Source organism: Engystomops pustulosus, chromosome 7, assembly GCF_040894005.1.
Source record: "Engystomops pustulosus chromosome 7, aEngPut4.maternal, whole genome shotgun sequence".
NCBI lineage: Eukaryota > Metazoa > Chordata > Amphibia > Anura > Leptodactylidae > Engystomops > Engystomops pustulosus.
Genome location: NC_092417.1, coordinates 146,743,006 through 146,761,882, shown reverse-complemented (window position 1 = coordinate 146,761,882; position 18,877 = coordinate 146,743,006). Strand labels below are relative to the sequence as shown.

The following is an 18,877-nucleotide window of genomic DNA, read 5'->3' as shown; positions in this document are numbered from 1 at the left end:
ATATATACACCATGTTTGTTTTTCTATTTATAGCACTTGCACCCAAGGAAAACTCACCTGTATCGGATCCCCTCAACCAGGTAACTATAGCAATTTGTTTTTGGGTCTACCTCCTGGTATCCAAAACCTTGCACATTCTCAAAATTTCACAAACCTATTTCCCCTTTCTGCACTACTTATTTATTATGTTTCTAATGTTAGATTTTTTTCCCAAATTCCCATATATTTCTTGTGTTTTCAGCATGTACTGCTCCTATGGTTTACCTGGATTGCAAGGATGCTTCAGTGGGAACTAAAGGTGCCGAATGCCAGAAGAGTTGCCAGACTTTGGACATGGCTTGTGTGAGTATTCCTGACAACTTAGATTAAGGCACACAATCGGATTATACCAGAAATAATTTATATGAATGTTACTTAGAACAAGATATGCCTGATTTCATCCTCACGTACATGATTGACGGCGGTCCAACTTTTTGGACCCCGACTGATTACAAGAAAGGGGGTCCTTAATTTTCAAGTATGAATGACACAGTGGTCAATAATACCTACTGATCCATTGCTGCAGAATTGCTGAAGTGGAGTTCTGTATATCACTGCATAGGTATAGGTGTTAAATTAAAATATTCCCTCTACCTCCAGTCACCTCCAGGTGGCGCAAACTGGTAACTGTCTTATAATGGAGTTAAATGTACAATGGAAGTGGTATAGTGAAAAAGTGGCTTCCACAACAACTACAGGATATCAAATTCCTGTAAGATCAGTGAAACTATAAAACTTTGTACCCTAGGATATTGGTTCATTTGCTAAATGTGTGCAAAGTATGATCTATATTGTACCATACATTGTTCTTTAACACCTATTTATTGTTTATGTCTTACAGTATAGTGCAAAATGCGTGTCCGGCTGTGTGTGTCCTGCAGGACTGGTCTCAGATGGTAAAGGTGGTTGCATCAAGGAAGATCAATGCCCATGTATTCACAATGATGCCACATATCAACCTGGCGAGAAGATTAAGATGAAATGCAATACCTGGTATGAGAATTTAGCTCTACTTAAGTATTAAATAGTACCAAACCTAAAGAGAGTGAGAAGAGCAAATTCCAATATCTTCTGTATTTTACTAGTACCTGCAAGGATCGAATGTGGCAATGTACCAATGATCCCTGTCTGGCCACCTGTGCTGTGTATGGTGATGGACATTACATTACCTTTGATGGAAAACGTTACAGCTTTAATGGAGACTGTGAATATACTCTTGCCCAGGTAAATATTCTATAAAGGATTTATTGTAGCTACTGTATATACTATACAGCCACTTACATTACATTGAATTTTAAATGTTGATTTTCAGGATCATTGCGGCAAAGGAGGAAACAGCAGCACCTTCAGGGTCATCACCGAGAACATCCCATGTGGAACCACTGGAACTACTTGTTCAAAGAGCATCAAAGTCTTCCTGGGGGTAAGACATTCATATATAAGAAAGTCCAATTTAGAGGGTTGTCTAGATAGGAGAACTTGTGTCCATAATTCTTATAGGGGATGTCATAATGTAGGGACTCCAACATGGCATCTATGAAGCAGAGAGAATCTCGTGCTAATGGATATGGCCCATCACTGTATTGTAGTTGAGGCGTTTATTACAGTTTTTTTTGTGAGTTGATCTAGCTAAAGATGACCAGCTTCATAAGAAACGTGATGTTGAGCTGTGTTATGCTAAAATCAGCTACACAATTGTGTCACTATTGAGATTCTGCCTTCTTTAAATTTGGTGAAAAAAAAAAAAAATCCGCGTATGATCATCTGTTACCACTGCAGTAAAAATGCAATGCCAACCAGAACTTCTTCTAGAATTTCTAGAGGTTAGACTGCTTGTGCTTTGAGCTGGTAGCCATCTGAAGATCTGGGTTGTCTTCTTGATGTCTAAAGGGAGAAGTTCTACATGAACTAAAGTTGAATTTTCTGTTTGCAGAGCTATGAGATTATCCTGACTAATGAGCGCATCGATGTAGTACAACGAGGCATCGGAGGCGTTCCTCCATACAAAGTCAGACACATGGGCATCTACCTTGTCATTGAAACTGATAATGGGCTCATCCTGATGTGGGACAGAAAGACCAGTATCTTCATCAAGATCAGCAAAGACTTTGAGGTAAAACATTGCTGGACATCAATCATAACATAAGTCAATAGTTTTACTATATACCATAAATTATATACATCAATTTCACAGGGTCAAGTTTGTGGTCTGTGTGGTAATTACGATGGAAACGGTAACAATGACTTCACCACAAGAAGTATGTCTGTGGTCGGAGATGTTATGGAGTTTGGAAACAGCTGGAAGATTTCATCAACATGTCCTGATGCCAAAGAACCCAAAGATGCCTGCAGTGCCAACCCATACAGGAAATCCTGGGCACAGAAACAATGTAGTATCATCAACAGCCAAGTCTTTTCTGCCTGCCATGCTCAGGTATGTGTTTGGGTTCTTCCTAGGTCCCTCTTATAGCAGAACATGAAAGACTTAATGGATACTAAGTGCCCAATCCTTTGTTAACACTGAAAGAGGGGTCTGAATGGGAGTAGTCACGGAGCTTAGTCGTTGTGTGTGCCGGGCATTATCTCAATGGAATTTAATAACACACCATAGAAAATGGGGGACACGCAAAGCATAAAGCACAAATAAATGATTTATAAATTATATTATATAATTTTTCTTCAGAAAAATAACATCTTTTGTCATTATTTTGAAGGTTGACCCCTCCAAGTACTATGAAGCTTGTGTCACTGATGCTTGCGCCTGTGATTCTGGTGGAGACTGTGAATGTTTCTGTACAGCAGTGGCCGCCTATGCCCAGGCATGTGGAGAAACTGGAATCTGTGTCACATGGAGAACCCCAAGCATCTGTCGTAAGTATCCCGAATATACCTGATGCCATGACCTGAGCAAAGTCCTAAGTGTTCAATTTAGCTTCATTTTTTATAATATGTTTATAAATCCCAACTATTCTTTTGTTCTCCAGCTCTTTTCTGTGATTACTACAACCCTGAAGGAGAGTGTGAATGGCACTACAAACCTTGTGGAGCTCCATGCTTGAAGACCTGTAGGAACCCAAGTGGAAAATGTCTGAATGAGCTCACTGGCTTGGAAGGTATGAGAACATCTTGTTCTTACTGTAGTAACAATTTGGATTTTTCCTTGTAAACTGATCACAGATAACTGAACGTTAAGAAAAGAAACAACCTACAACCGCACACTTTTCCATACACATGTCCTATGAAGCCCTGGTGTGTTTTTGATCTTAACATGAGTCCTGTCTTCTTAGGATGTTACCCCAGCTGTCCAGCAGCTAAGCCATTCTTCGATGAGGATGACATGGAGTGTGTGGCACAGTGTGGTTGCTATGATGACGAAGAAAATCATTACAAAGTTGGACAGCTTGTACCTACCAAGGAGAACTGTCAAATTTGGTAAGTGGGATGATTTGCAGGTCATCGATTGTAAAATATAGTAATATAAATGTATGAAATTGTACTGAATATTACTATAAAATGGAGAATTATTAGCTTTAAATCATATAATGGGGGTCATTTACTAAGGGCCCGATTCGCGTTTTCCCGACGTGTTACCCGAATATTTCCGATTTGCGCCGCTTGTACATGAATTGCCCCGGGTTTTTGGCGCACGCGATCGGATTGTGGCGCATCGGGGCCGGCATGCGCGCGACAGAAATCGGGGGGCGTGGCCGAACGAAAACCCGACGTATTCGGAAAAACCGCCGCATTTAAAAACCGAAAATGTGTCGCTTGGGGAGCGCTCACCTTCACCTTCTATGGGATGGTGCATTCCGGGGCGTTAAGATTATTTTCGGCGCTGCAGCGCCACCTGGTGGACGGCGGAGGAACTACCATCTTAAATCCCAGCCGGACCCGAATCCTGTGCAGAGAACGCGCCGCTGGATCGCGAATGGGCCGGGTAAGTAAATGTGCCCCATTGTTCTTTACTTTGTTGCTCCAAGAAGATTTAGACTGTTAAATCTGTGATAATATCAAGAATGGGGGTACCACGTCTACCTTTTCCGTGGAGCCAAGATGAGAATCCATATATTGTTTCTTTCTATGGGACTGCAGACATGACTTTCTCCAGCATTTCCATAGATTGCCTTTAGTAGCAATGCCAATAATCAACCAACCTACCAGTCAAATAGAAAGGGAGACCCCTGTTGGCATAATTGTAGTTCCCAGGCCTTGTATTCTACTTATCAGACAACAATTATACATCTGGAGACAACCCCTTTAAATATCTAAAGTAATGATGTCATCTATGTATGTATATGCACTATTACATCACCTAATTTGACACTTTTTGTCAACAGCTCTTGCAGTATGTCAGGAATAGAATGCAAGTACCATAGAGAAGGTATGTTTTACTTTCTGTATAAGGATAAACTAATGACATTACGTGGCTTTGTGATTAATTTTCTGGGCTGATCAATTTCTTTCCATAAATTAAAACTGACAAGAGCTGTGATTTTCAGATATGTCCCTTTGGAGTACAATAATATTCTACTTGCAGTCACCACTAGAGGGTGCTTAAGAGCTGACCCAATACTGTGTATACCTGTTCAATTGACATAACAAATTGCAGTAAGCTCCTAAGATGCCCCTAAAGGTGGTTGCAGTTATAAAGAATTTTGTCATGGATTTCATTTAATACATTTCTTTTCATTCTCTGTTCATAGCATGCCAATGTGAATATGAGGGTAAACTGTACAATTACAATGATGTTATCTACGACACAACCGATGGCATTGGAGGCTGCATTACTGCTATCTGCAAGGAGAATGGCACCATTTACAGAGATATCCATGAGGGCTGCCATGTATCTACACCTTCAACAACTTTCACCTTCACTTCAACACATCCTTCTACCACTACTAAAGGTATAGTTTAGGTCTGTCCAATATTTGATGTATACATTTGTATAAATTTTTTTCACTCAATATATACCATTTTGTTCCATAGAAACCTCAGCACCTCAGACTACAATTTGTGTTAAAGAGGTCTGCAAATGGACAAGATGGTTTAATGCCAGTTACCCTAAAATAGGAATGGAAAATGGAGATTTTGACACATATGAAAATATAAAGGCCAAAGGATTTTCCATTTGTAGTCATCCACAAGACATTGAATGCAGAGCTGTAAGATTCCCTGACACACCACTATCAATGCTTGAGCAAAATGTGCATTGCAATGTATCATTTGGACTCATCTGTTTGAACAAAGAACAGCTGCCACCCATCTGCTATGATTATGAACTCAGGGTATTGTGTTGTAGCTTTGAAAAGTGTGATACTACTCCAACTACAGAACCTACAACTACAAAGGAAACTCATACAACCACACAGCCAACCACCACAGAGACCACTCATCCTACAACAACACCAACTCCCACCACAGTAACGACTACAACATCTTCTCCAACTACCACAGTTAGCACAACTACATCTACCATTCCAACTCCAACAGGGTGTCAACCCAAATGCACATGGACAAATTGGATAGATGTCCATGTACCAGGTGTTGGTAAAGATGAGGGAGATTACGAGACATACCAAAATATCATAGCAGCAGGACACAAAATTTGCCCAAAACCTGATGGTATACAATGTAGATCAGAGAAATACCCAGAAATGCCACTTGGTAAAATAGGACAAGTAGTCCAGTGCAATCTTACTTTTGGTCTGGTTTGCAAAAATGAAGATCAGGAAGGTGACTTTAAGGTGTGCCTCAACTATCAAATAAAAGTTCTCTGTTGTGATGACTACAGTCACTGTGAACCATCCACAACAACAACTGCATTATCAACTACAACTCAAACAACAACACCTTCAACTACAACACCTGAGACAACTACAACTCCAGAGACAACAACTAGCACCACTACAACTACAACAACTGAGACAACTACAACTCCTGTAACAACTACAACAACTGAGACAACTACAACTCCTGTAACAACTACAACTACTGAGACAACTACAACTCCTGAGACAACTACAACTCCTGAGACAACTACAACTCCTGAGACAACTACAACTCCTGAGACAACTACAACTACTGAGACAACTACAACTCCTGAGACAACTACAACTACTGAGACAACTACAACTCCTGAGACAACTACAACTACTGAGACAACTACAACTCCTGAGACAACAACTAGCACCACTACAACTACAACTACTGAGACAACTACAACTCCTGTAACAACTACAACTACTGAGACAACTACAACTCCTGAAACAACTACAACTACTGAGACAACTACAACTCCTGTAACAACTACAACTACTGAGACAACTACAACTCCTGAGACAACTACAACTCCTGAGACAACTACAACTACTGAGACAACTACAACTCCAGAGACAACAACTAGCACCACTACAACTACAACAACTGAGACAACTACAACTCCTGTAACAACTACAACTACTGAGACAACTACAACTCCTGAAACAACTACAACTACTGAGACAACTACAACTCCTGAGACAACTACAACTACTGAGACAACTACAACTCCTGAGACAACTACAACTACAATTTCAACAACAACTACAACTCCTGAGACAACTACAACTACTGAGACAACTACAACTCCTGAGACAACTACAACTACTGAGACAACTACAACTACTGAGACAACTACAACTCCTGAGACAACTTCAACTACTGAGACAACCACTGAAACTACAACTGAAGTTGTAATAACTAGAACATTTACAACACCAAAACCAACTTCAGCTAAAGTAGTGGTTAAAACTACTACAGCTCCAACAACAACAGAAACCACTACCACTACAAGTACAACAGAATTGACTACAACAGAGACACCAACACCTACAACGACCACAAGCACAACAACAGAAACTACAACTGTACCTACAACTATACCAGGCTGCCAACCAGAATGCAAGTGGACAACATGGTTAGATGTTGATGTTCCTACATCTGGCATTGATGGAGGAGATAAAGAAACCTTTGAAAACATAATCTCAAAAGGCAAACATATATGTAAAAATCCACAAAATATTGAATGCAGGGCTGAAGATTACCCTGGAATTAGTATAGATAATATTGGGCAGAAGGTCCAATGCGATGTTACTGTAGGATTAGTGTGCAACAACAAAGATCAAACTGGAAAAGTTAAGCAATGTTACAATTACCAAATAAAAGTTTTATGCTGTGATGACTACAGCCATTGCAGTACAGCTCCTCCAGTAACAACACCTACCACCACTTCAACAACCACTACCACTACAACTGAAATACCTACTACTACCACAGTTATTCCAACAACACCAGTGCCTACCACCACAACTACCACACTACCTACAACAACGACAACAGAACCAACTACAACTGAGACTCCAAAACCTACTACAACGACCATATCTACAACCACACCAGGATGCCAACCACAGTGCAGGTGGACAGACTGGATAGATATTGATACTCCTACATCTGGAATTGATGGAGGAGATAAAGAAACCTTTGATAACATAATTTTAAAAGGAAAACAAATCTGTAAGCATCCACAAAATATTCAATGCAGAGCTGAAGACTTCCCAGATATCAGCATTGATAATATCGGACAAGTAGTTAAATGTGATATCACAGTAGGGTTAGTGTGCAACAACAAAGATCAAACTGGGAAAGTTAAGCAATGTTACAACTACCAGGTAAAGGTTCTATGTTGTGATGACTACAGTCACTGCGGCACCACTGCACCAACAACAACTGAAAAACCAACTACGACCACAACTACTCCTGAAACAACAACTACAACAGAAACCACAACTACAACCACCATAACAACAACTGAGACTCCAAAACCAACAACAACCACAGAACCCACTACAACTGAGACTCCAAAACCAACCACCACAACCACAGAATCTACTACAACCGAGACTCCAAAACCAACAACTACTACAACAGAATCAACTACAACCGAAACTCCAAAACCAACAACCACAACAACAGAATCTACAACAACTGAGACTCCAAAACCAACCACAACAACAACAGAATCCACTACAGCTGTATCTACAACCACACCAGGCTGCCAACCACAGTGCAGGTGGACACACTGGATAGATGTCGATACTCCAACCTCTGGAATTGATGGAGGAGATAAAGAAACCTATGAGAATATCATGTCAAAAGAAAAACAAATCTGCAAGCATCCACAAAATATTGAATGCAGAGCTGAAGACTTCCCAGATATCAGCATTGATAACGTAGGACAGGTAGTAAAATGTGATGTCACTGTAGGGTTAGTGTGCAACAACAAAGATCAACTTGGAAAAGTTAAGCAATGTTACAACTACCAGATAAAGGTTCTATGTTGTGATGACTACAGCCACTGTGGCATCACTTCTCCAGTAACAACAACAGAAAAGCCAACTACTACCACAATTACTACAACTACAACAGAAACCACAACTACAACCACCATAAGAACAACAGAATCAACAACAACTGAGACTCCAAAACCTACAACAACAACTACAGAATCAACAACAACTGAGACTCCAAAACCCACAACAACAACTACAAAACCTACAACAACGACTGAGACTACACATACTACAAAATGTTTCTGCCATGTTGATAACAAATTCTTCCTACCAGGTATGTAATAATTTAACATATTGATCATTAGAAGTTCTCAACTACCACCCCTACCTGATCTATTGAAATTTTCAATAATTTGATTTTTTCCCCCTCTTTTTAGGTGATATCATCTACAACAAAACTGATGCAGCAGGCTGCTCCTTTTATGCCGTGTGCAATGACTTTTGTGAAGCTGAAAGATTCAATGGGCCCTGTTTACCTACAACCACCCCATCAACAACCACCACTGTTAAACCCACAACCACAACAACTACAACTACAGAAACAACTCCCTCAACTACACCTGAGAAAACAACTACCACAACTACAACCACAACTACAATCGTCACAACTCCAGCAGAAGGTTGCCCACCCAAAAAGGTGATTAACATTAAAAATAAATATATTTGTCAAAGTTAATTTATACATTTACATTAATATTAAATATAGAGAAACAGGGCTTCCATTATTGTTTGATACTACATCTCAACACTAAGCAAAGTTTTAGGCTGACTTCAAAACGAGGCACGGTCTATTTTATAGAGTAATGCTTTTCCTGGCCAAAAAAAATCTGATTTTGAGTGAAGGACACAGAACTTTGTTTTAATACAAATCTCTCTTTAATTTTAAAAATCCTCTATTAAAATGAAATCACTGGACTGGACCGAATTATCTCTTAACAATATATTTCTTTGTATTTACATTCCCCAGACTAATGAAACATGGATTATCAATAACTGCACAGTGGCCACATGCCATGGAAACAACGTTGTCACAATTGAGCCCGTGAAGTGTCCTCCATTGAAGTCTCTGAGCTGCGCCAATGGATTCCCACCTGTAAAAAGGAAGAGCGCAGATGGATGCTGTGAACATTATGAGTGCGAATGTAAGTATTAAAAACAAATGAGGTTAATAAGACTCTGTGCACAATAGGACTCATAATGTAGCCATGTCAGAAAAAGACAAACCTGTTTTCAGTTTTATTTTCCAATTGAGCATAGTTCATGAAAATTTCAATAATTTTGTGCAAGGAATACATGCCTTTAGGGTTGGCTCCAGGTATCAGTAGTCCCCTGGGCGACAGAACCTCAGTAGACCCCTTTGCATTTAACTCACGTGGTGGCATTAAAAATTCAGAAACTAAAACAGTCTGCTGTTCCCCAAAATTTTCCCAAGTTTTTAGTACCAAACAGCCCCCTTATGGTTATTTTATATAAGCCCCCTCACACCCTATGGATTAATTGGATACAGCCCCCTTCAGCCCCATTGATTCCTTATGTACAGCCTTATTTAGGCCCCCCAGCAGCTCTGGCCCAGGCACTTATCCAGGTATGCCTAGTGCTGGCGCCGGCCCTGCATGCCATCATAAAAACTTTATAGCACCAACAAACAGCAGTATATACAGATGTGAGGTTTTTATTATTACTGCAAATGACCAAAATTTGATTGTTTCTTTTTGATTCCTAATAGGTGTGTGCAGTGGATGGGGAGATCCTCATTACATAACCTTTGATGGAACCTACTACACTTTCCTGGACAATTGTACATATGTTCTTGTACAACAGATCACTCCCAAATATGACAATTTCCGTGTCCTCGTTGACAATTATTTCTGTGATGCTGAAGATGGTTTATCGTGTCCACAATCTATCATGATCTACTATAAATCCAATGAAATTGTCTTGACACGTATGATGTACCAAGGAAGAATGAAGAACAGGGTAAGAGGCTCCAAAGTCCTACTTTATTTTACGATGGCCTTCACAATAGAATTTTGCCAACTCAAACCACTTCTATTACGCTTTCACTGCCAATTTTATGGCATGTAACAAGGCCCATTTTCATCAGTTTTGGTATTTACTGTAATCTTCGGAAGAAAATAGCAGAGATTATAATTAATTACTCTGCATTTCCACAGTCTAAACTGGTCTCACTTGGTGGAGATCACTTCCAGATCTACTAAAAGGACGGAGTACCTTAGTAGATCTGGGCTGCAATCAAAAGAGGGAAGGATCTTAACATCAGTCTTGATACATTCTGAATCCTACATAACAATTTCAATCTTTTGTCTACAGATCAGGTTCAACCAAGACTGGGTAACACCAGGCTTCACCAAGAATGGCATTACCATAACCAGTGCTGGCATTAACATGAATGTGGAGATTCCAGAAATTGATGCCTTCATTTCATTCAGTGGAATGATCTTTGTTGTCAAATTGCCATTCAACAAATTTGGTTACAACACTGAAGGACAATGTGGTATGTGATTTTAACATAAATATCTTCATTTCCAGAAAAAAATATGATTAAAACCAAGCACGTTAACACATATTTTATGTGGTTAAATTAACAGGTACCTGCTCTAACAACAGCACAGAAGACTGCAGAATGCCAAGCGGTGAGATCGTTAAAGACTGCTCTAAAATGGCTTACCACTGGAAGGTCAATGTAACAGACAAGCCTTACTGTAATGTGCCCCATGTGCCCCCAACTCCGCCACCTTCTGGGCCTACCACACCACCTCCAACCTGCCCACCATCTACATTGTGCGATGTCATCTTAAGCGAGTAAGTTGAAATACACTCCTTTCTTCCTAATCTGCTTTTGAATCTGAAATATTTTCTGAATTCCATTTTGCAAGTAAAAAGCCAGAAGCTTACTGAGGTTATGTAGAAACTGTATGGAGAAGGGAGGGTAACAGTAAGTCACAACAGCTAGGTATTCAACAACTTAAGGAAATGGAGCTGAGCTGTCAAAGAACATGAGATCCCTGAAATATAGTAAATTAAAAATACATGATCAATATGTCTTTATTTCTACCTTCATAGTGTTTTTGCTGAGTGCCACAAAGTCATTCCACCAAAGCCTTACCATGAAGGTTGTGCCTTTGATGCCTGTCGCATCCGCAATGACTCAGTACAGTGTTCCAGCTTGGAAATCTACGCCTCTTTGTGTACTGCCAATGGAGTTTGCGTCGACTGGAGAGACAAGACTAAAGGACATTGTCGTAAGTGTTTTTCACTTCTGATTTACAACCAGTGAGGGTTGATACAAAAAATGAGTCCAAGTTCAAATTGGTGTTTTTGGCTGAACTGACCAAACAGATTACAATCCTTGTTTTCCATGTTTTACTCCCTGATGTATATTTGGTTGTAATAGTATTGGTTGTTCATGTGGTAACACCAGATATACGGTAATTTGCTCTTTTTCTCTCAATGTAGCATACAGTTGTCCTGCTGGAAAAGTATACAACGCCTGTGGACCAATCCATGCTAAGACCTGTGACAGCAAGTAAGAATCCCTTTTATAACATCCTATAACAGTCCTATAGAGTTGAATGGAACACCACTCCATTCAACAGGGGGACTTGAGGCACCACATTTTGTGTCATTGCACATCACCCCTTTGTTTAGGGTACAACCCCTTAAATAAATACTTTAAAGAGCATAAGCAGTATGTCCCCTAAGAATGCAAGTAACTGGTAATCCAAAAGAAATATAAATATGTATATTATTTTGCTGTCATTATAGGGAAGTTGAAAATCTCAAGGATGGACAAACTGAAGGCTGCTTCTGTCCTGCCGGATCCACACTGTTTAACTCTTACACTGATGTCTGCGTTAAGAGCTGTTGTATGTATCCACATTCTAAAATGTGTATAAAAAAGTTGTAGGCAAAAATCAATCCATAGAACATAAGGTTTAGTCATTTTAAGGAATTCTTTTCTTTTAACCCAAGTTTACATATTGCATAAATTTGGCCAAACTCTCAAAATGTATCAAATGACAGTATATTTTTTTCATACTGATTTGGCACATTCAGGGGTCATGAGGGACAGTATAGTGGTCAGTATGGCAAATGGAGCCAAGGGAAAACAGGCAAACATATTTTTATGTTAATACATGCAGGTGACATCGTGACCAAAGATCTTCTTAGCTACCAAAATATCTGGTTTTAGATGCAAAGTTGTCTCCTGGCTGCCATTACAAAGAGCAGCCATGCAGCACAAATAGGCGAACTAGTAAAAGATTATTTACATGCTAAAATTTAGAATCAATTGCAACATATGCTTATGGGATATTTTGATTAAAAAAAAATTTACATGATTTTTCAATTTCTTGCAGCCTGCGTTGGCCCTGAAGGAATGCCCAAAAGCGTAAGTCGAACTGACAGTTAATAAAATATGAAGAAAGTATGCCTGGAGGGCATCTATTACAGTCAGGAACTTGTAGTCAGTTGTTTTGTTAAAAGGGTTATCTAATAGAAAAGAAAAAATCTTCAATGTTCAAACCTTAGACGTACTCATTGATTTTGGCTGCAGCACCCCCACAGGGACCATTTACATCAATGGTCTTTATATGTAATTCAGGACAAGATGAGTCCTTCAGAGGCAGACATGCTCTTTGAAACCTCTTTTCATTTTGTCCAAGGGAAAAGGATCCTGACCATGGCACCCTACCGGCCATTAGCTTCATGAATTCCCCAAACTTGACAACTCTTTGTTTATATTTGACTTTAATGGAGAAACCATCACATTGCTAGATCTGCTTTCTCCCCCTATTTTTTTTTAAAGAATGCTAAATACGCTTATAAATTGAAACTACATTAGTACTAGTATATACTATACTGATAAATTCTACAACTTGCGTCCATAGCCTGGAGAAACCTGGACAAGTAACTGCAACCAATGTACATGTGAGAAGAACTCTCTTACCGTCCAGTGTCAGCCACTGACATGCCCTCCACTACAAGAGGTATCTTGTGAGAAGAATGGAATGATTCCTAAAGAGCTGCCGGATCCACACCAACCATGTTGCATGAAGAGAGAGTGCAGTAAGTGGCATATGAAACCATTATTGACAGTATCATTTTTTTAATGATTGTGAAACATTTATTGATATGGAGTGGACCATCTCTCCATAGCCTGCAATTCCAGCTATTGCCTGCAGAAGGAGAAGGATTGTCCCCTTGGATTTGAAGTTGTCCCTGTACTTTTGGAGGGTGACTGCTGTCCATCATTTACCTGCAGTAAGTACAATTGATTTTCATATACTATATAGTATATATTCAGTATGTTTCTATATACCTGAACGTATTCAATACTGAAGATAGGGGCAGATTTATCAAGCTGTCTGAAAGTCAGAATATTTCTAGTTGCCCATGGCAACCAATCACAGCTCAGCTTTAATTTTACCAATGCTCATGAATATTTCAAAGCGGAGACGTGATTGGTTGCCATGGGCAACTAGAAATATTCTGACTTTCAGACATCTTGATAAATCTGCCCCATAGTGTCCCATGGAGAGTATGCTATGAAATATACTCATTGGTCAGTTTCTTGCTGTGCTCATCATAGTCAACCTGGTCATGGTGTGACCTTCAGAAAGACACAACCACCATACGATGGTCCAATTAATCCATTAGGGTGGGACTTTTCACAATGGTTGGATGACACACAAGAAACCACATTTTCTTCCATTACTTATGATGTAGAGAGGACTAAAGTATATGCTATACTAATATGTATCTCAATCTTCTACAACAGGAGCCATGGAGGTCTGTGTATTCCATGAAGCCTTGTACAAAGTAAGTGCAACTATTAAACCTGTCTGACATGAATGATAACATTTTTGGATGGATGAAACATTGTATTCTAATTGTTTGCATCTTTTAACAGCCTGGACATGAAATCCCACGAACCAACAATTCATGTGAAGACTGTATTTGCTCAGATCATAAGGATCATAACGAATTTTACCTGGTTCAATGTGCACCAGTCGAATGTAACACACATTGTGAAGCGGTCAGTTCTAAACTTCCTTCCTTATACGGTATCTTTGTATTTGATACTGAAAATACCCATATTTTACCAGTTATGTTGTATCTTTCAGGGAAGTGAACTTGTAGATTCTGAAGATTCCTGTTGTGGCATATGTAAGACAGTAGCATGCTCAATAAAACTAAAGGACAACTCCACCAGGATTTTGAAGGTACTTTAGAATACATTTTACTTTTTGGGTTTTGTATCTCTTCTGGCATCATGAGAAGAAGTTCACTGCATCAAGATTGATCACTGGGCTTAATTAAACTTATATTGGTCCCTATAATCTTTATTGAACTCTACCTAAGTGTGCTCAGAATTTCCATAGAATTATTCCCTTCTGGGAAAAATCCTCAGCAAGGTCTACAAGGATTGTGTGTGCCCATATAGTTCCTTACCATGTAGCTCCAGTCTCTTCAGAGGGGATCTAGTTCTAGACTTCCCGGGAAGGCACTTGAAACTTTTCCAAGACCTTAAATTGCACAATTAAATCTGGCATACATATTTGTAAGTGTTAAAGGTTATTTATTAATCTTCGTACAAAATAACATTTCTACATATATTCACAGCCTGAAGATACATGGAGCCCATCCGATGAACCATGTGTCAGCTATGAGTGCCACATCATTGAAGACCAGTACGTGCCCGTGGAAGTCAGAAGAACATGCGCAATCGAAGAATGTGAAATTGTATGATTATTTTAATATCACCACTTAGATACACAATAATATTTACCAGAAGACGTTGTGGACTAAACAAAGGATTGTTTTTTTCAGGGCTACGTTTATGAAATCCAACCAGGCGAATGTTGTGGAAAATGTATAAAGGATGCCTGTGTGGTCCACTTGAGTGACAACACAACAAGAATTATGAAGGTATATTCAATACTTGTAGATCTTGCTTTTTTGTTCCATTTTTTACCATTGGATAGCTATTTCAACAAAAGGATTATTACAGCTATATATATGTGACTTCACTATAGTCCAATTTTGTTTCCTGGTTAAATGATCCCACTAGTGATTCTTTGGTTGTCGTAGGTTCTAACAGGTCCCAGGAGGCAACCCCATTTAGTAACATATTCCTATCTAGTTCACCCTGTTCCGACAATATTCTTTATCAAAGGATACAAATTTCCAATAGCCACACATTCGGATTAAACCCCTGGATCAACAACCCCAACTACCGACTATGCCTTGCAATATCATCATTACTATATTTTATAGTAACTTCTCATTTCTGAATGTATAAATACGTTATTATAACACTGTTTAAATTCTTTTTCAGCCTGATGAACAATACATTCCACCAGAAGACAAGTGCACCACCTACACCTGCTTAAGCACTTACGACGTTGTGAAGACAGACAAGAAATGCCAACCTTTCGATCGTTTCAAGTGTATAGAGGTTTGTTCATCCACGGTCATTTTCATTTCAAATTTTGTCCAAAAAATTGACATTCCTACAGTAATGTAGGCAAATAATGTTAGTCTTCTTAACTCATGGACAATGACGGAACTCCTTTCACTCACATTCATGTTCTGATTTATGTTTTATTCTACAGGGTACTATTAAATCTGATGGCTGCTGTGAGTCTTGCGAACGTAAGTGCATTTTTGTCATTCCTAGTAGTTGTAATAGCATCTAAAACAATAAATAGCATAAAATGCAGAACAGAGCTCTACATAATATAATACATAATAGGAGGACAAAGAAAAGTTGACCCACAGGAAGAGATAAAGCATTCCATGATAATTTGACAGATTTCATTGCATGATATTATAATACAAAGTATAGGATGGAATTCCAAATACACACTAGCCGTGCCTTGTAACTCATTGCACGCCATAACAATCAATGCAAAACCCATAAAATTGGGAAGCACAATGGAATCCACTAATGCACTCACATTATATTGACTTTTCTATTAAAGTTGCCCTGAAAGGATGTTCTGTTCAGAAAAAATCCCAACATATCAAGACCAAAACTTGCGAATCAGACCAGGTTGTGGAACTGTCCTACTGCGCTGGAGCTTGTATGACATCATCCAAGTAGGTTTCCCTTCTATTGTTTTTCCGTAACTTGTCCTTTCACATTGATATCTTTATTGCTAGGAAACATACTGAAGATCTTCTCTACTTATGTTCTTGGCTTGACATGTTATTTTGAAAAGCAGTAAACATAGGCCCGCATTTATTAAAGTATTTGCACCAGTTATCTATATGACTTTGCACTTGAAAGAACAGGCAAACTGCACATTTATAAAGTATCTGCTCCGGTTTTGTGTTGTGGTTACACGGTGTCTGACAAGAGAGTAAAAATGTGCATCTAAAGGGACTTGTTAGTGCTTAGTAGGATCGTGGACCACAATTCTGTTCGACTTGTGCCACAATTGTGTCTGCAACGCAATTCTGCAGCATGAGCAAAGTGCAACAAAAAAATATGGTGCATTCTGCAGGGGGCGTTAGATTAATGAAGAACGTGCACCAAAATTCATGAATCTGTTGCACACTGCTCACTCTACAGGCAAACTGCACACTCTACTTTTGATAAATGTAGGCCATTATATTCACGTAATATTTTTGGTGAACGTTCTTATCAAAGCTGGACTCAGTACATCTTTTCTTCTAGAATTTCACATTTATATTCTGCTAGGAAACTTGAATTTTAGAAAGTTAAGCATTGGGCACATCCTGAAAAACAGTATTTCGAGCATGGTTCATCCAGCTACTGATGGTCCTTCTAAAATTATGTTCTTTAGCTGAGCCACTTCTCAAAACAACACTATAGTTTGTCACAAGGTTCTTATCATATAAGTATCTCTATGTGGTCACAATAATGTGATGGATTGAATTGGTCTCATTAAATATTGGTATCCTAAATCACACTACTCCTAAGCTAGTGGTGGACACATCTTGTGATGTTAGGAGAGGACTTTTGGTCACCTTTAGTATCAATACTTGGCTTTGAATAATATTGGGCTATAGTGGAACAGACCATGGATTTCAACTAGATGAAACAATTTTTTGACTTTTTAAAAACTGTTTTCTCTTTGTATAGGTACTCTGCTGAAGCAAACACAATGGAGCACGAGTGCAGCTGTTGTCAGGAAGTGAAGACCAGCAAGCGGGAGGTAAACCTGAAATGCCTGGATGGAACCAGCACCGTCTACACTTACATCTATGCAGATGAGTGCGGCTGTACCCACACCGAATGTACCAGTGAAACCCAGACCTCCAGCTCACAACAACAGCAACAGGTCCAGACTGAACAGACTGATGAGGAACAGCTGACGCAACAAACCAACTAAACGAGAGGATCACTCTAGCTAGAGGAATTACACTGAATCAGAACTTTAATATGAACAATGACTAAATATTGTATGTAACATCCAAATACTCTGGAAAACACACTCTACCAATGGGCTTCTTATGATCCCACTCCGCTTTATGACTGCCAAGATTTACTCAGCAAAGCCTCCAACCCCTGATCTTTTTACATTATGGGACTTCTGCATATTGCTGGGCTTTTGTCAAAGAAGATAACTATTGAGCTTAAGATTTACAACCCTTGAAAGTTTGTACAGTAACAGTGTGCAAGCCTGTTTTCCAAAGATTGATTGAATTTGAGAATATGAATGATCATATTTTAGTTATTCTAAAAATATATATTGGAAGGTACCCCATATATTGATTAAAGCTAGTTTAGAGGACATGATATCTATATATAGTAGGATGTCCACAGGGAATGTTACCCCTATGGTCATTGAAGGTTCAACCTCAGGTCCATATAAGCATTTCATTAAATGAAGGCAAATCTATTGCTGCTCTATGTCGCCCTGTTTACAAAATCAGGTGAATGTAGTTCATTTCTAGCTCATAGGACTTTGTTATTTTGTTGCTTTTTGTATGTTTTTTTTTTCGTTTTTTTACACAAGGATTTCCAATTCTTGTTTTTCTAAAGCTATGATCTTTTGTCTATTTATTGTCTGGTTGGAGAGTTTTCTGATAAATATCTATTTTCTTTTGTTTTGTGCCATTGGAAGTAGAGATACGTTTCTTGTGATTCCAGAGTATATGATTTCAAATAAAAATCTTTTAAGCATTTTAGAAATTTGCTGTTTTTCTATGTTTTCAATATTAGCTATTTAACATCTTAACTTTAGGGACCAAACGGCAAGCATGTTCATAAGAGCCTGAAGAATATTCGGTTATACATTTTGATAGGACTATAAGTACGATTTTGAAAAAGATTGCCGTGTTTGCAATATACTAAAACTAGAAAGGCATGAATTTGGAACTTGAAAAGCTTCAGCAGTACACAGCAGGACATAGAACATGATGGACATGAGGGACCTCAGGATATTTGGGGCCCT

At 38.9% G+C, this 18,877-nt stretch overlaps 1 protein-coding gene across 1 annotated transcript in view; it reads left to right on the top strand.

The window, feature by feature from the left end:
• Positions 1 to 18,615, top strand: part of LOC140070978 (mucin-5B-like) — a 29,746-nt gene extending 11,131 nt beyond the window's left edge. Inside the window, exons 19-51 of the mRNA XM_072118150.1 lie at positions 34 to 80; positions 242 to 342; positions 881 to 1,032; positions 1,125 to 1,263; positions 1,352 to 1,462; positions 1,973 to 2,152; positions 2,234 to 2,473; positions 2,754 to 2,910; positions 3,024 to 3,152; positions 3,327 to 3,471; positions 4,377 to 4,420; positions 4,743 to 4,943; positions 5,026 to 8,703; positions 8,807 to 9,066; positions 9,397 to 9,571; positions 10,156 to 10,406; positions 10,761 to 10,944; positions 11,039 to 11,252; positions 11,514 to 11,692; positions 11,907 to 11,976; positions 12,216 to 12,316; positions 12,809 to 12,840; positions 13,340 to 13,517; positions 13,608 to 13,712; positions 14,230 to 14,270; positions 14,362 to 14,487; positions 14,576 to 14,674; positions 15,075 to 15,194; positions 15,282 to 15,380; positions 15,790 to 15,909; positions 16,067 to 16,106; positions 16,436 to 16,553; positions 17,563 to 18,615. Of these exons, the coding sequence (XP_071974251.1) occupies positions 34 to 80; positions 242 to 342; positions 881 to 1,032; positions 1,125 to 1,263; positions 1,352 to 1,462; positions 1,973 to 2,152; positions 2,234 to 2,473; positions 2,754 to 2,910; positions 3,024 to 3,152; positions 3,327 to 3,471; positions 4,377 to 4,420; positions 4,743 to 4,943; positions 5,026 to 8,703; positions 8,807 to 9,066; positions 9,397 to 9,571; positions 10,156 to 10,406; positions 10,761 to 10,944; positions 11,039 to 11,252; positions 11,514 to 11,692; positions 11,907 to 11,976; positions 12,216 to 12,316; positions 12,809 to 12,840; positions 13,340 to 13,517; positions 13,608 to 13,712; positions 14,230 to 14,270; positions 14,362 to 14,487; positions 14,576 to 14,674; positions 15,075 to 15,194; positions 15,282 to 15,380; positions 15,790 to 15,909; positions 16,067 to 16,106; positions 16,436 to 16,553; positions 17,563 to 17,812 (8,086 nt within the window). The 3' untranslated portion in view covers positions 17,813 to 18,615. The remainder of the gene's footprint in view (positions 1 to 33; positions 81 to 241; positions 343 to 880; positions 1,033 to 1,124; positions 1,264 to 1,351; positions 1,463 to 1,972; positions 2,153 to 2,233; positions 2,474 to 2,753; positions 2,911 to 3,023; positions 3,153 to 3,326; positions 3,472 to 4,376; positions 4,421 to 4,742; positions 4,944 to 5,025; positions 8,704 to 8,806; positions 9,067 to 9,396; positions 9,572 to 10,155; positions 10,407 to 10,760; positions 10,945 to 11,038; positions 11,253 to 11,513; positions 11,693 to 11,906; positions 11,977 to 12,215; positions 12,317 to 12,808; positions 12,841 to 13,339; positions 13,518 to 13,607; positions 13,713 to 14,229; positions 14,271 to 14,361; positions 14,488 to 14,575; positions 14,675 to 15,074; positions 15,195 to 15,281; positions 15,381 to 15,789; positions 15,910 to 16,066; positions 16,107 to 16,435; positions 16,554 to 17,562) is intronic.
• Positions 18,616 to 18,877: the final 262 nt, after the last annotated feature.